Here is a 17,982-nt window from a genome sequence, read left to right on the forward strand (position 1 = left end):
CAAAACTTTATTTAATAAGGTAAAAACGTCAGTATTATTTTATTTCATGAATTTTATAAAAATGGGTTATAATATGGAGCAAGCTTAAAGTTTTTTTTTCTTTTTATTTGTTGCTGGAAAATCTCATTTTAAAGCATAAATATACGGCCTTAACAATGATTTTATAGTTCATCTGGAAATAGGTAACAGGCATGTTACCTATAATAATATTGCAAGAAATATGAGAAAAATCAGTTGACATTTACAAGTACTTCTGAATATTTAATTCAACTGTTTTATAAAGGCATAAAGTAATCAGTGTATCCATAACTGTTATTGTCAGGGATTGAGATCCCTAGAAAATCTTAGTATGGAACCCTAAGGAGTTGGAAAATTTGAAAAGTGCCCATATTACCAAGAAGGTCTATGGACCTTGAATCCATTTAGAAAGGATCAAAGCATCAGGTTTGTGTATATATCTTATTTTGAGAATATTATTTTAATTATTAACCTAGTTGTATATGGAAGTAATGTATACTATGGATTACTTCACTGGTGGAATATACAGCATTCTCATACTCTATAAAATTTTAATTATTAGTCTAGTTGCAGTTGTGTGGGAACAATGTTCCCTTTTCCTTTTTTTTTATGTGGAATGCTGTTTCCTCACTATTTCAAATATCTGATCTTACAAATCACAAACTTCATAAAGTTTTGTTGAACCCTAGAAGAAAGAAAAAATTGCAAAATAAAATGTGTAGTTTTGTAGTTAAAAAAAAAACACTTTTGATCAGTGTTTATAATTGCCACCTTTTCACACTTATTTTCTTTAGTTATTATAATACTAGCAAGTGACTTAGAAACTTGAAACAAAATTAATAGTACTTTTGGGACTTTTCAGGAAGGACCACAAAATTCCAAAGTAAATTTTCTGATAATTTTTACTTTCTAATCTTTTCACATCTATTTCCTATGTTTATTTTACCATTAGCAGCTTGGCAGTATACTTTTCCCAGTTTTGACAACACAAATGGGTTGGGTTTACCAGCATGTTTGTAGTACAATACTTGCAACAAACATTGTCTAAAGCACTATATAAAAGTAAGAGAACTAGCCTATATGGACTTTGATGAAAGAAGGACAATTACTTAAAGCTCTGGCTACAACTGTGGTAACTAATAGCATAACAAATATTTATGTGTATGTTTTAAAACAAGTGAATTGTATGTTTGTTTATTGTTGAACTTTATTGTCAACAAGTTCTAGGTGTTTAAATAATCCTTTCCAATACGTAAAACCTGACAATCACTTTTAAGCAGACAGCAGAGGACTTTCATGAACACTATAGATACACGTTTTATTTAAGCACCTTAGGGAGTATAACACGTTATAGTTTAGTCAGCAATCAATGAAATAGAGTAATGAACTTGTAAGAAATAACACACACACCAATTTGTTCAGGAAACTAAATCAACAAGAATTGTAAAGGAGATAAAAAATCCTTTGGTTTTGAAAATCAATTAAAAAGATTTTCTCTTTCACATTATATTCTGGTACAAAATAATTAGAAAATTGTTATTACCTTTACTAAGTGTTTGCATCAGTACCAAGTTATGTTAAATACTATTGCAAAGGGTATTTTCTATTTTTTTTGATAAACTACAGTAGTGGATAAAATTTAAATGCTAAAAGCCAGCAAAATATTGTAAAACCAGTATACATAAAAATGTGGAAAAGAAAACCAAAAACTGCAGTTATTGTGTTTTATAATAGTGGATATAAAACAACAATGCTAACTTGACCTGGAACAGTACTACCATGGTTACTTCCCCAGTATTCCATATTCTCTGGTTTTAAAAAGCTACTGGAGTATTATTTTCCTGAAGTAAAATCTTGCTTCCTTTTGTTAAGAACTTGTAATAGTGGATATACACCAATATTATTACCATAGTTACTCTCTTACTTTTATATTACTAAAAAAATTCCAATATTATTAATAATTACATTAGTGGTATTACAGGTCCTACTAAGATTTCACCATGATCATATAGGTAACCAAATATCTTATTGTTAGTGGTGATAGACAAAACAATACAAACTTATGCAGTATTTGATTCAAACAGTCTGTTCCCAGTTCTGACAGATAAATTAAATAACTTAATTGGTATTGATTGCATCACTTGAAGTGTAAGAGCTCCTGCAGATACATCCAGTCGAGACACAGATGTAAAAAAAACGTACATGGTGTGTTGGTTTTTTGTGTACTAGCATAGTTTCTTGCATTATTGTGACTTGTAAAGTAAAAGTTGTTTGTATTTTCTATGTGCTTTAACATGTAGTTAAAACTAATAAATAGTAACAAATTTGGAACAAATAGTAACACACACATCATCATATACAAAAGAATATTAATATAGTTTGTTTTTAATTTTTTTATAACAAGCAAAAATTGTAGGACTTTAAAAAACACACTAAAAGATAATAATTAAAAGAAGCAATATTTCCTTCTCTTTTAATTACAAACAAGAAGTCATGTTAGAAATAAAAGTATAAAAAGACATTTAGATGCTGTTTTCTACTATCTCATTTATACTAATTTAAATATTCATTACAATAAACTCTAGTGAATGTCACTAGAAATGATACATAAATATTAAGATGAAGTAAAACAAGTGTTAGTTTTCTGAGCAGTCTAAAAGAGATATTATGGTCTCAAGAAATAGTTAATTTTCAAATATAGCATATCAGATGGATGTAATGATGATAAACATCTATCATTACAATATACTAGACCAATGTTTCCCATAATACGTAAAAACGTTTTTAAATGAGACAATGTTGGCTACGTTTATATTGAGTATTTGAAGTGTTAAAATGCATATGTAATTTTTTGCACATAAATATATAAAGTGATGTGACAAGATAAAAAAAGTTTTAAGTAAATTAATGGATAAATTATGTTAAATAATATACTTCTGTAACATTTAAATATGCACAGGAATGAGTTTATGCTATTGTTGGTACTTTTGTTTAGTAATCCAGACATAAAAGCCATGTAAAATATCAGTTCTCAAGCACAAAAAAATCTGATAATCTGACTAAATTATTTATCTGGTTATCAGGCAACTTTTTACCACATACTCTGTTCAAGTAATGCTCATTCATGGCATAATGAATAACAGGGAGTGTTTCTTACTTCTTAGTCATAAACAAAACAGCATTCATATTACTAATATAAAAATAAAAACAAATTTAGTTGTATGACAAAAAACTACCTGAAGGTTCCTGAGAATGATGTAATTAATTTTCAATGATTTCACATACTCAAACCTTTTAACATCTAGTCAACACTTTTAACACAATTCATACACTATACCAGTTGGTAACAATACAATTATAAAAATAAGGGTATACTTACATAAATAAACTCACAAGTGTTACATGTGCTTTAAATGTACAGTCCCATTGTATGATATATATAAAAGGATCTTGTTTTACTGTTACTTTCCTTCAAACCTTTTCATTGCACTGGTTGTTGAGAACTTACTCTCTAAGTGTGGATCTCATACTGAATGACTTCAACATTTTGACCAGATTTTTCTTTTAACTTTATATTGTTTCACAAGTTTATTTTCTGAACCCTCATAAACGGGAATTATTTATACCATCAATAATACAGTTAGATGAAGGAAGATCAAACATCTTGGAGACAGTGGTGTAATTTTAAACCTATACTTTGTTGTGTTGTTAAGGCCCTTTCATATCCTGAGAAATATGTAACTGATGGAAAGATCCTTGATAATGACACAGCTCACAATACCCTGGTGTACCCTGAGGTCCAGGCGGACCTCGCACACCTGGTAATCCATGCCTTCCTGGAGAGCCCCTTTCTCCAGTACGGCCAGGAACTCCAACACCTGGTAGACCTGGTGGGCCTAGAAATTTAAGTGAAGAGGCTTTCTTAGTCATTAAAGAAATAAAAGAGAAAAATTAAATTGAAATGAGATGCTAAACAAACAATAACTGAAAATCATTGTTAGTAGATGCATCTGTTAGTAAGTTTTGGATATTTTGATCTACTTGTGCAGATCTTCATCAAGTCCTGATGTAGTCCATTAACAATGCTTTTCAATTAAGCAAAAACGACAGTTTTTAAATGATTTTCATTTGTCACAAAAGTGTGATTCTACATAAAATGGTTAAACTTTTGTTTTTTACAAAACAATCCTTTGATATTGCTTCTCTAACTCCTAGAATATTCATTTTGAAGTGTATATTCTATATTTGAGAGTTAAATAAAAGACTAAATTTTCTGACCTGGTAAACCTCGCAATCCCATTGGACCTTCAACACCAACTCCTTCTGGACCACGATCTCCTTTCTCACCTCGACTTCCTTAATCAGGAAAGCAGTTGTTAAAACGTTATATAATTGAATTATCCTGAAAGACTCATCATATGATTATCTTAACTAAGATTATTTTAAAAATAAAACATATTTGTGATTAGAAATAATGAACCAAGAAACCAAGTTAATAGTTGTTCCTGATTATATGATACTACACTAAACTGATAGTTGTTCCTGATTCCATGATACTACACTAAACTGACAGTTGTTCCTCACTCCATGATACTACACTAAACTGACAGTTGTTCCTCACTCCATGATACTACACTAAACTGACAGTCGTTCCTGACTCTATGATACTACACTAAACTAATAGTTGTTTCTGACTCTATGATACTACACTAAACTGTTTGTTTGTTTTGGAATTTTGCACAAAGCTACACAAGGGCTATCTGTGCTAGCCATCTCTAATTTAGCAGTGTAAGACTAGAGGGAAGGCAGCTAGTCATCACCATCCACCGCCAACTCTTGGGCTACTCTACCAATGAATAGTGGGATTGACCATCACATTATAATGCCCCACAGCTGAAAGGGTGAGCATGTTTGGCGACAGGGATGCGAACCCTGACTCAGATTATGAGTACGCTTAACAAGCTTGGCCATGCCGGGCCACACTTAACTGATAGTTGTTCCTGACTCTATGATACTACACTAAACTGATAGTTGTTCCTGACTCTATGATACTACACTAAACTGATAGTTGTTCCTGACTCTATGGTACTACACTAAACTGACAATTGTTCCTGACTCTATGATACTACACTAAACTAATAGTTGTTTCTGACTCTATGATACTACACTAAACTGTTTGTTTGTTTTGGAATTTTGCACAAAGCTACACAAGGGCTATCTGTGCTAGCCATCTCTAATTTAGCAGTGTAAGACTAGAGGGAAGGCAGCTAGTCATCACCATCCACCGCCAACTCTTGGGCTACTCTTTTACCAATGAATAGTGGGATTGACCATCACATTATAATGCCCCCACAGCTGAAAGGGTGAGCATGTTTGGCGCGACAGGGATGCAAACCCGCGACCCTCAGATTATGAGTCGTACGCCTTAACAAGCTTGGCCATGCCGGGCCACACTTAACTGATAGTTGTTCCTGACTCTATGATACTACACTAAACTGATAGTTGTTCCTGACTCTATGATACTACACTAAACTGATAGTTGTTCCTGACTCTATGATACTACACTAAACTGATAGTTGTTCCTGGCTCTATGATACTACACGAAACTGACAGTTGTTCCTGACTCTATGGTACTACACTAAACTGACAGTTGTTCCTGACTCTATGGTACTACACTAAACTGACAGTTGTTCCTGACTCTATGGTACTACACTAAACTGACAGTTGTTCCCGATTATATGATACTACACTAAACTGACAGTTGTTCCCGATTATATGATACTACACTAAACTGACAGTTGTTCCCGATTATATGATACTACACTAAACTGACAGTTGTTCCTGACTCTATGATACTACACTAAATTGATAGTTGTTCCTGACTCTATGATACTACACTAAACTGATAGTCGTTCCTGATTACATGATTCTAAACTAAATACTACTTCCTGAGTATTTTATATTAAACAAAGCTCACATGTATTCCTCACTATAATATATTACACTCAACTGATACTTGTTTCTGACTGTACGATACTAAACTAAAATGATATTTCTTTCTGACTATATGATAATCAATTAAACTAATAGTTCTTCCTCATTATATGATACTAAATCCAACTGATAGTTGTTCTTTACTATATGATATTAAACCTAACTGATGGTTGTACTATCAGTTGTACTATGTGATACTAATCCTACTGACAATATGATACCAAACCCAAATGATAGATATTCTCAACTATATTATACTAAACAAAACTGTACTGAGCAGCATTAGAAATGCAACAAGTAATAAAATGAGTTGTTACATACAGGTTGAGCAATAACAGTGCAAACATGCCTGAGTTTTAATCATGAGTATTCTTTGAAAACAATTCAGAAGTTCAGATCATTTTAATCAGTGTGATCACGTGTCAGTATTTAAACGGGTCAAAACTTACCCATCCCTTGCTGTTATACATAATGTGAGAATATGGAAAAACTTTTGTATGTAGTACACCCTGTTCCTTCAGCCGATAAAATGCTGGGTTTTAAGTTTAATTTCACCACAAAGAAAGAAGCCACGGCTGACACAAGAAAGCAGAGGTTAAGAGATTGGAATGCTAATAACAGGGATGACAGCAGCCAGGGTCCCGGCACACTTTGAGGTGCATCTTCATGCACAACAATGCATGTTTGCACATGGAAAGAGTTTGTACAAATTGTTTGAATGAGAACAATGTGAATATTCTGGACTGTCCTCCATATTTGCGTAATATGAATCCCATTGAGCATCTCTGGGACATTCTGGATCAGCTCATCTGTCATCGGTATCCTGCTCCCAGCTCTCTCCCTGAACTACATGCAGCACTTATGGCTGAGTAGGACATCATCCCCCAGAGGCAGATTGACAATCTCGTGACATCTATGCCACGCAGGATCCAGGCTCTTCTAGCAGCGAATGGAGGACATACCCATTACTAGTGTTCTAGACGTTGAAATCCTGATTAAGCTGTTTACGTGCAGTTTCTAATGAAATTTGAATATTGTGTAGTGCAAAAACATGACGATTTTATGATATATACATTCAAAACAGGTTTAACCTAGCATATTAAAATTGTTTAACTGTATGTGCATTGTTGTGTTTTTAATACCTCTCAGTATACTAACAGTTGTTCTTTACTATATTCTTGGTATGATCTGTTGCTATTAAAGTTGCAGCAGTATTCCTTCAAATATGTGGAATGTTATCTACAATAATGTATTAATACATAACAAGTATTTTGTGTTGAGTGTTTTTATTACCAAAACTTCCAACATAACTTCTTGCAACTGAGTCAACATTCATTTGCTTTAATCAAAACAACTGCCCAAGCCATTGATTGGTAATTATATTACACAAAATCTACTATTTGAAAATGCACATAAAAGGAAAACCTTTTACTGATATAAATACTTAAATACTTCTGAAACTTCTTATTTGTGATACTTATGGGTTTTTTTTTACCTTTAGGCCCTGACAGTCCTGGAGGACCTGGATGTCCTGGCATACCCATGTACCCTCTTTCACCTGGAAGACCCATCACGCCAGGATCCCCTTACACAAAAAACAACAACAGATGTTTACTGTGTTAGAAAAGTATTTCATAATAGATTTTTCACTCAGATTAAAGTTTTGATACCTGTGGCAAGCAAAGCACAGATAATCTACTGTGTATTTTTGTACTTCACAACAAGTTAAGTTTGTTATAAAGATTAACAGCTTTATAATCTCAATTTATGTAAAGAAAATAATTTGAAAATATCTTTTTTATTACCCAATTAATTTTGACATACTACATGTGTGATTTTCAAAGGTATACTGTACGCATATACAGTTTATCTTTTGAAAATGATGCACACAATATATGGAAACTGATTGGGTAGTTAAATTAATGTTTTTGCAAATTTGAATTGTTTTCCTTACTTAATTTGTGCTTATGAAACTGTTAATCTTTATAACAATTGTAGTAGCACAAAGTACTGCATAACTTAATATATTACAATCACATTACCACTCACTCACTGGGTTAAGAAACTGTTTCATATACTTTATCTGTTTTATGACTACATTTATTGAGCTAAGAAACTCTCTTATTTACTGGATCTTTTTTTTCTTTATTACATTCACTGAGATAAAAAACTGTCTTATGTGCTGACTCTTTATTTTTACGTAACATATAGTATAACATGTATGCATGGTTATCGCATAACTATATATTTATGCCTACCAGTATGCATGGTTACTAAGAAACTGCTGTGTCTACCAATACTTCTTTTGTACTAATATGATGGTCATCAAGAAATTGCTGTGTCTATCAGTACTCCCTTTCTGTCAATATGATGGTCACCCACTAGGAATTTGATGCATCTACCAATATTCCCTTTCTACCAATATGATGATCACCAGAAAACTGATGCGTCTACCAGTACCCCCTTACCATAAATATGGTCACCAAGAAAGTGCTGTGTCTACCGGTACTCCCTTTCTGTTAGTATGATGGTCACCAGCAAACTGATGTGTCTACTAATACTTTCTTTTTACCAATATGATAGTCACCCACCAGAAAATTGATATGTTTACCAATACTCCCTTTCTACTAATATGATGGTCACCAGAAAACTTGTGTCTATCAATACTCCCTTTTTGCCAATATGTTTATGGTTACCTGTCTTACTAACAAAACATTTATGCTGTTACTAATGTTTTCAGTTTAATTCAAGAACTAGTTATGTGGTGAAAATCAGATTTAAACACTTTAAAAAAAAAAAAACTATTTATGCACACAAATGATTGGGGGTCTATGATTTTGTGCAATACCACATGAATAACAAAATATATAATATCAACAATCTTGGGAAAAATCTAAGTACTGTTATATTTCTCTATGTATTTTAAATAGAGATTGAGTTATTTTATCCAATGCTTTTATTCTTAACCTTGAGTCTTATGTCAGCAAAAAACATAAAATTACTCAATATAATGTATGTGGCCCCATCAGCAATGATCAGTACATAAAAAGTCAGTAATTTGAGAGATGACAAAGATCAAAGATAACTAACAAATTCAAATCAAATTCCTTTAGTCTGGTCATGATAGTAATGTGTATGCTAAAAAAAAATAAAATACTGACTTGTACTAATTAACACAATAAAGGTATTGGCCCATGTCTAATGCCAAGAAATTGATTTCAAGACTACCAAAAGAAGATATTGACCCTTTTTTAATGAGACAAGAGTGCCATTTCAAGGCTACCAAAGTTAAGATACTGATATTTATTTAATGAGAGAAAAGTTCAGTTTTTAAGCTTACCAAATTATAATATTGATGTTTGTTTAATGAGACAATACTGCCATTTCAAGACTACCAAAGTGCAAGTTTTTGTTCTTGTTAAGTTTGATGGTTGCAGATGAGCCTTCTTGAAACTGAATGAAAATAGAATCAACTAGTTTCAAAGTTATTTTGTATTAGTGCAGTTAAAGCCTTCCATCACTAATCTGAAACTGTTAATATCAGTTTCCAAGATCTCTATTTGTGCAGCCGAATACTTCTCATTACAACTTGAATCTATTTAGATCTAAGAAGTAGATATTTATTGGTGCAGCTACAGTTTTATAACACTAACTTTAAAGCTATTAAATCCATTTCTAATATCTTAATTTGTGTAAGTGAATCCTTCTTTATAGCACTACTCAAAATTGGATTGATCAATTTTGAAGATCTTTTTGGTGAATCTACAGTTTCCTAATATTAACTTCAAACTGGTTAGATCCACTATTCAAGTATCCAGCTAAAGTATTCGAGCACCAATCTGAAAATAGTGATCCACTTTTAAATTTTTTTATTATTGCAGCTGATTTTTAAACAAAATTTTGAGACTGTATCCATTTAATACATTCTTAGTAGTATAACTAAGTTTTCTAGGTCTATAGAAAAACTCTTGACATCTGAGGTATTCATAATCTTTTCCTTTAGATAAAGTATTTGGCAATACATACCATAGTTTGAGGTGGAGGTAAGGTGTCTAGTGATAGTATGAAATAGTTTTAGTGATTTTAATCCAAAAATACAAGGTCATGTTTAGGCGATGCTTAAATATTCATTTTGAATATTATTACTAGCCTAATGAAAACATACAATTTTTATTCTTTAATTTGATTTGTTATAAATGTCTGGATCTGAAGGATATTAATCATAATTCAAATATTAAAACAAGGAACATAATAACAGCTTTCTTGTCAAAACATTAAGTCCAAGTTTTCTGATCATGTATTGTATTCTTTACCTGTGATCTAGATAACACATTTAAGGGAACTAATGCACAAGCATTAAGACATACAACTTTCTACATCAAATTTTTTTATTCTTTACCTTTGCTTTTTCTGAAGTGACTAAACCTACATGAATAAGATAAGCATAAGTAATATTACTTCAAGCTAAAGCTTTAAAGGTGTGAACCCAAAAAACAAATGTAGCATTAGAGAGTAACCAAGCAATTTGATTATAGGCTACTTTGGATTTCATGAAGCTGTAGTAATCTCATTATTGGTGAACAGCTGTTGAACTTTGGACCATTTGCAGGCCAGATTAATGCTATACCAACTGAGCTAAAGGAAGGGAGTCATGGAAAATAACCAGAGTAATTCTCAGAAAAATTAGTGTTTGCAAATACATTAACATACAGTCATCTCTTTCAGTCTTCCATGTAAGAAACGTTTATCTCTCAGTTAAAAAGTTGTTAGCTTTATTAGTATCCACACTGTTATTGTTGTAATTGCAATCCTGGTGGTACTGTTGGTCAATGGACTATACTGGAATGATTGAACATGAAATCAAAGTATAGTATTAGTACTATTATCATTTTAATTGTGATTTCTAGTGGCATTGTTGGTCACTATTATAGAGGTAAGACTGGTTAAATAATTTTTAGAAAGTCAAATAGCAGATATGTTAAAGGACTTCAAGATTTAGTCAAAAAAGTGACCATATAAAATTAGCATCTTACTACCTAACCCAAAAGAATTCTTATTGAAAAAACAAAATGTAGAAAGAAATACACAGAACAAACGTTATAATTCTTAGAAATAAGATGCAAAAAAATACAAAACAAACAGATCATCAAATACTTTGGGATGACATTCTTCTCATACACCAACCCAAAACTAAAAAAAGAAAGAGACTCTTTATAAACTCTTATCAAAGAAAATTATTTCTAACTAAACCATGATAATGGCCCCAGCAATATCAGCCATATTTAGAAAGGTCTATTCACCATATTCATACACCTCACTAGATTTAATCTCTACATATTTTGTGTCACCAGCTAACACAAATATCTGTCGTATGTAGTTTCTGTATCATTTATCTTTGCAACAATATATAAACCTTGTATTGTTTATAGTACTGATCAATGTTCTGTTGAAATTACTATGATCCACCATCAATAAAACTATTCCTTATGTTTATAAATCATTACTTGCCTACCTATTACTTTAGAAAACTAGATAAGGCTGTTTTAGGTTTTTAATGAGTAGGTAAATAACACATAGAGAACTAGATAACAAGGTTGTTTAAGATTCAGTCATAGTGGATAAACAACCTTTAAATAATCAGATAACAAGGCCATGCGAAACTTATTTGTAGGCTAATATAAAGTTTAAAGATATAGATTTCAAGGTGTATTGGTGTTCTTTCTTTCTATAATACATACAGCTTGTTAAATGCTGGAGATCTTCCACTATGTGTTATGTGATGAAGTGGAAGAAGAGCAATGACAGAAATAAATGTTCAGATGATATAGTACCTGGTGGTCCTTGTAATCCAGGAGGGCCTGGGTGGCCTCGCTTGCCTCTTCCTGGAAGACCTGGTGGACCTCTAAGTTTTGCTACCAGTTCAGCTAATTGTTCTAAAGTAAGTATATGTAAAAAAATCAATATGTACATTTATATTTAGTTTCAATACTCTTAACCCCAGTTTATCTACATTGCACACCTGAACAAGCCCATTGGTTTTGTACCTTAGGTTAAATAGGCTAAACTATTCTCATAAATAATGATTATGTTACAGTTTTCATGAGAAGAGTTTTTAAAATTCGTCAATAAATAGTTAGAACAGGTCTTAATTATGAGTGACAAGCAAACAAAAATATAACCTCTATGAAAACTGCTTTAGGTTATCAGTTTTTATCTAGGTGAGCCCTAAATGTGTTTGTTCATCAAGCTTGGTCCTTTGTTCTTCCTATCTTTGTTTGTTAATGGATAGTTTTGATAATTATTTTTTTTATCTGTAAACAAGTTTTGACATTTTAAAGCATTTTTTTTAAATTACTTCTCCATAAACAAAAGTGGCTCTAACACTGGCATTAATTGGGTTATAAATGTTGTAACACCATTACTCAAACTTGTGTAACAATCTACATTAACAACCTTTATAGATCTCACATCAGTGGATTAGCACTCTTGTTTTGTTTTTTTTAATTTTGGTTGTTTGTGAAAATACATCTTCATTGTTGTTACAATCTAAAGAGGTTACAATTTTATTACATGGTGGAATTATTATTCTCATTTTTAAAATGTCTGCCAAGATAAGGATAACTTAATTTTTTTATACTTTTTATTTATTCTAACAATGTTGTGTTTAGTTATTCACTTTTGATAATGAATTCCAAAGTCCAAGTTACACTTTCAGATATAATACCACTTATCAGCACACTTACACAGATGTAGGAAAGACTTGACTATAAAATTATTGGCTCTCATTCAATGTGAGATTGATCATTATGCAAGTCAACCTTCTTCTCTTGATGCTGCCCATTTTCCTTCTACCATACTAAACCTGTTTGGGAGGAAATGAAAACTGACAGCTATTTTCTTACACCCAATTTTTCAGTGTCTTCCTTCCCTGCTGTGTAATCATTTAGGCTTAATATGGCTTTTTATGAACATGATTTCTCAGGTATGACTGATTTCTTATAATCTCCTTTCTTCCATGTTGCATAACACCTCCTCCTCTCAGTATTTTGTATTTTCCTCAACCTCAGATATTAGGGTTTGTGCAGTGTCATATATCTTAGATGCATGAAGGTACTAGCTCACCTTGTTTCAAGCTGTTTGTGGTACCCTGAAAAAACTGGGGACTGACAACCTGTGATTGATCTGTCTCAACTCAGTCAATTTTTGGTTCTGCCTCACTTTACTATGGAGTTTTCTCTCACACTGAGATGGACTTTTTTTCCAGGTTTATAGATGACCAAAATTGTCGATTCAATTGCTTACCTACATATTCCTATATCTAGTGAGTCGAGTCATTATCTTCAGTTTGTTCATCACAAGATAGTGTATCAATTCTGTGCCCTACCCTACAGGCTCGTTCTGGCTCCATGTATTTTCTGTTGAGTGGTCAAATCTTTTGCCTGACATATACATGCTCTGGAGTTGGGCTTACATAATCACATGGGTGGCTGGCTGCTGTTAGCTTATTTCAAATGAGAGTCTGCCCATCACCCTTAACTAATGCTCCTGGAGGCAGCTCACATAAGTTGTAGAAGTCATTCCTTATGCCTACCCAATATCCCCTCCACTTTGGCATATTTCTTATCACTCATTTCAGTCAAGCTCATCATTTTCCTCTTCAACTCCTTTTGATGGAGTTTTTCAGTTCTCTGCCCTTACTGCTCCCTCTGTTACTGCTCACAAGGTTCTTTCACTTTTAGGAATGTAGTCTTTTATAGAAATCCTTATTCTCCTGGGTGATGTGCACATCAGGTCTTTTTAGTGGACTATTCACAACCAATGGAATCTTGCACAGGATCCCTTAGATGATTCTATTTTCCTTCTTCCTTGTCTTGTTGATGGCCTGCATTGGTGGTTGGAGAAAGCCCACATGTTGGCAGGTTTTCCCACTTCCTTCCCCTTATCTGAATTTGCAAATCTTAAAATACACTTTCCTCCACAGCTTTGGGCATGAGTTAATCAGTAGGTAGCTTTTGGTCAATAGTCTCCAGCCTAGAGACCTTACTATATCAAAATCCTGGAACTTCTGGCCATATACGTACTTTGGTTTATTTTCTTCATCTTGCCAGGAATCATTTGATCATGATCCATTTTGACAATTCTAAGATGGTAGCTTACATTAAACATCAAGATAATACTTGTTCTTGTTCCCTTTGTGGCTGAGCCTTGGATCTTATTTTGAGAGCCCCTAAGATCAGTATTTTTCTCCTTGTATGTCATGTTCTAGGTGCATTCAGCCTCATAAGGGATTGTCTTTCCTGACCAGACAAAATTTATCCAATGGAATGGTCTCTTAATCCTCACATTTTCTAGTGATTATGCCTTTGGTGAGGTACTCCTCACTTGAATGCATTTGTTACATCTCTCAATACCAAGTTATTTCTGTTTGTTTTCTGGTTCCTCATTCAGTTGCATTGGCTGCTAATGTGTGAAGCTAGGATTTCAATTATCCACACTACTCCATGGCAAGTCCTTCTGATTGCTTATTACTAGTTGAAACAAATGTGATTTCTTAAACTGATCTAACTTCAATCTGCCCCACTTCTATATCAACCTCATTAATTGACATTTCATCCAGCTCTTCCTAACCTATGTCTTAATGCCTGTTTTTTTATCTGGTTGTTGGCAAAGAGATCCAGATGATCACAATGCATCACTTTATTTTGGCATTTTCCAATCGTCCTTTCTCTATGGATGTTTATCAACACAGGTAAAATGTTTTCTGTTTTAGATCAGGGGTTTTCACCTGCTCAACCCACTGTTCCCTTTCTTATGAATTTCCTCACTAGGCTGTTTGATCAGGGAACTTCTTTCTCCTCAATCACAGAATTTGGCTGCCTTATCCCACACTTTTCATTTCTTCTCAGCACTGTCAAGTTTTAGCTTCTCCTAACCTCTCACTGTTGTTGTGTTTCTTCTGGATTAGTTTGACCTCCCAGGAGAGCAGTCCTTCCAGACTGATATGTAATGTGACTCTTCACTACCTTACTTTACCACTGTCCTCATGTTCTATTCTTCACTTATTCCTTAAGATGTATTTCCTTGTGCTCTTGGCCTATGGATGTTTTCAGTCGGACTTATTCACCATTGATGTTAATTCTGATATTGGGTGGTTTGGATCTCTATCCAACCATTGTTCTGTCCATTTTGAATGTGTTTCTCCACATTTTCTCCCCATGTTTACAACACCTCTTTCCATGCTGGGTGTAGAGTATAACTGGTACAGAAGTTGTGCAATCTCTACTATAAGAGAATCCCATTTTTTGTTTTGTTTTTTGGATGATTTCAAAGAATGCTCTTTTTGCTTCCTCCAACTATTCAATGTGAGATTCTAGTTATATTTGTTAAAGGAGGTAATGTACCATATAATTTACCCATGCTGAAAATGTATTTTCAGTAGGTACTTACCTCTTTTCACACTTTCACCCCAGTGTAAACTGTTGCTCCCATTTTCTGCCAAAACTCAAAGTCATAGTTTGGTATGGTCAAATAGGAGTCACATGCATCAAAATGATGTATTGCATTCCTATTAATGGAGTGTTGTCACAAGATAACTTACATGCTAAATGCAGTTGAATGACATAAATTTTCATCTATGTGGGAGTTCATGGCTTGTGGCATGAATGTGTGTTTGCATGTGTGTGTGTGTGTGTGTGTGTGTGTGTGTGTGTGTATAGGCTTAACTTTTCATAGAAAAATAACTGATAATTACAACTAAATTTAACAACTGGATCACACACTAAAAACTGTTGTGTAAGAACATAAGAACTGGATTTTTCTTATATCTCATGCTTTAATGTCTACATCCAAATACTTTAAAACTATACTTTATTAAGAGATTTCTGTAATACCTTTTGTTAATGTTCTTCAGAACATAGTTTTAACAGCATCAAAAAATGCACAACATTATAATTTGTAAGCAACAAAAGACTAGCCCTAAAGTAACTAGACTTATACTTCAGAAAACAAGTTTGGCTATATTGAATGAACTAATGATATGTATGATGCACATACTGCATTCATCAAAATTTGAAAGATAAAAGTTTAGACAACAAAATGTACTAAAGGAAAAGAATTCATTCTGCCTCTAGACCTGCTTGACTTAGGTTAGTTTAGACACTTTTATATTAAATCCTAGAAGCGTATGTATAAATTAATTACACAATACTGCTGTAAGTACAATGTATAAACTATTTAATAACACAAAAGTGTTCTTATTACACTGTAAAATTTAAAAAGAAGAGAGACTGCCTACCTTGTAGTATTGAGATACAAAGTTCTTTCATTTCTTCTTCTCTAATTCCTCTCCCCTGAACCAAGTTAGAAATTATAACTTAACAACATCAAATAAAAAACATGATGTGGAAAGGTTTTGTAAGTTTACAATATTAGTTAATTTTAGGTTAAACTTCTAAAATTCTAACTGATTAACTAAACTCATCAGTAAACAGAGGTAAAAGATTTGTATAAAGCTTAATTATCATGTTCATCAATACTACAGTTTTTACTTTGATGTTATCAGCTGTACATTGAACCACCTTTTAAGTTGTCTTATAATAACATGGTTTGGTACGTTTATTAAGATTGAACATAAATGACTTGTTGAACCTGAGGTCAATCACTTGTTCTATTGCTACATACAGCATTAGAAACATAAACATTTCTTTTTCTTTCAAATGTGTATGTTTTCATTGAACTTTGATTTAGTTTAAAACAGGAAGTACACTATGATTATGACTTTTAAGAATTAACAAACTTAATTAACTCTTGTCACTAATGCATCATGAAGTTGAATGCTTTTTTTAAACTACAATTATGACTTTAAAGTACAAATAACATGAATGATGGATCTTGGTATTGATCCATTTTCAAATATTGTAAATATCCATCTTTTCTTTGAATCTGCATGAACACATGGTCTTAATGAAAACATTAATGTTACAGTGCTTTAAAGGTTAAATAATCATGCAGTCTTCTCTGTGTGATGTAGGGACATGTTGTTTAGTTTAATAATAACAACCTTTTTAACTACACACCAGAAAAAATTAAGTTTAACGCATGAAAAGTATAAACAATTCCATGATTATATTTCACCTCCTCACACAAAATAGCTTGATCTCTTCTGTATCTGCATGAGAGACTTGCATGCCACTAACCTTGAGTTAACTCCCACCTAAAAATCATATACTTAATGGGAACTAGACTGGTACATGATGACATGATAGTGTGACAGTAATTCTCCAGCACTAGGTGGCAACAAAACTCACCCTGACCACTTGCTTTAGGTATGGAATCTCTTTCTTGAGATGATTCTGCTGGTAAGTTTTTCTTTCTTTTTCCCTCTTTTCATTTCCTCCTGTTCCTTACTACATAAAACCTCTCTTCAAAATTGCTTCATCTTTCCTCCTTCATTTGATATTATGTTTGATGCAAATTAATTTCTAAAGTAACTATGAACACATACTCATATGCCATGAATCCCTCACCTACTATACTCTCTTCTTCTCTTGGCTTTTAGCCATTTTTCAGTTCTGTTCCTTAAGTTCCATTGTTTGACTACCAAGTTTTTTATTTACAAAACATTTTGTTACTTTACCTTATTTGTGAAGCACTTCATTGTGCTTCTGAATGGCTTCCTGGAGAGGGTCATGACTTACTGGGTTGGAATTCTCTCCTGTCTAGTGTTATCTTGCCTCACTTTTATCTCTGTGATCCTCATTTGGCTACTTGTTTTCACCAGAGGTTTTTGGCAGTGTTCTTGACTGTCTCAAAGCTTGGACCAGGGTAGCCTGACATTATTCCTCATAGTATTCTTTGGGTTCTTATCTTCTTCTATTTCATTTTTCTGTTTCTAGGCCTACTAAATATACATCTACCATTTCCACTTTTGTTTTTTGGTCTTTTTCTTCCTCTCCTCCCACTTCATGATAT

The 17,982-nt window shown here is 32.9% G+C and overlaps 1 protein-coding gene across 1 annotated transcript in view; it reads right to left on the reverse strand.

Moving 5' to 3' along the window:
- Positions 1–3,320: 3,320 nt before the first annotated feature.
- The window catches only part of LOC143235600 (uncharacterized), a 93,213-nt gene continuing 78,551 nt past the window's right edge, over positions 3,321–17,982 (reverse strand). The window contains exons 37-41 of the mRNA XM_076473837.1: positions 16,307–16,361; positions 11,844–11,945; positions 7,508–7,597; positions 4,297–4,374; positions 3,321–3,914 (exon numbers count right to left, since the gene is read on the reverse strand). Of these exons, the coding sequence (XP_076329952.1) occupies positions 3,727–3,914; positions 4,297–4,374; positions 7,508–7,597; positions 11,844–11,945; positions 16,307–16,361 (513 nt within the window). The 3' untranslated portion in view covers positions 3,321–3,726. The remainder of the gene's footprint in view (positions 3,915–4,296; positions 4,375–7,507; positions 7,598–11,843; positions 11,946–16,306; positions 16,362–17,982) is intronic.

This window comes from Tachypleus tridentatus, chromosome 12 (assembly GCF_004210375.1).
Source record: "Tachypleus tridentatus isolate NWPU-2018 chromosome 12, ASM421037v1, whole genome shotgun sequence".
Classification (NCBI taxonomy): Eukaryota; Metazoa; Arthropoda; class Merostomata; order Xiphosura; family Limulidae; genus Tachypleus; species Tachypleus tridentatus.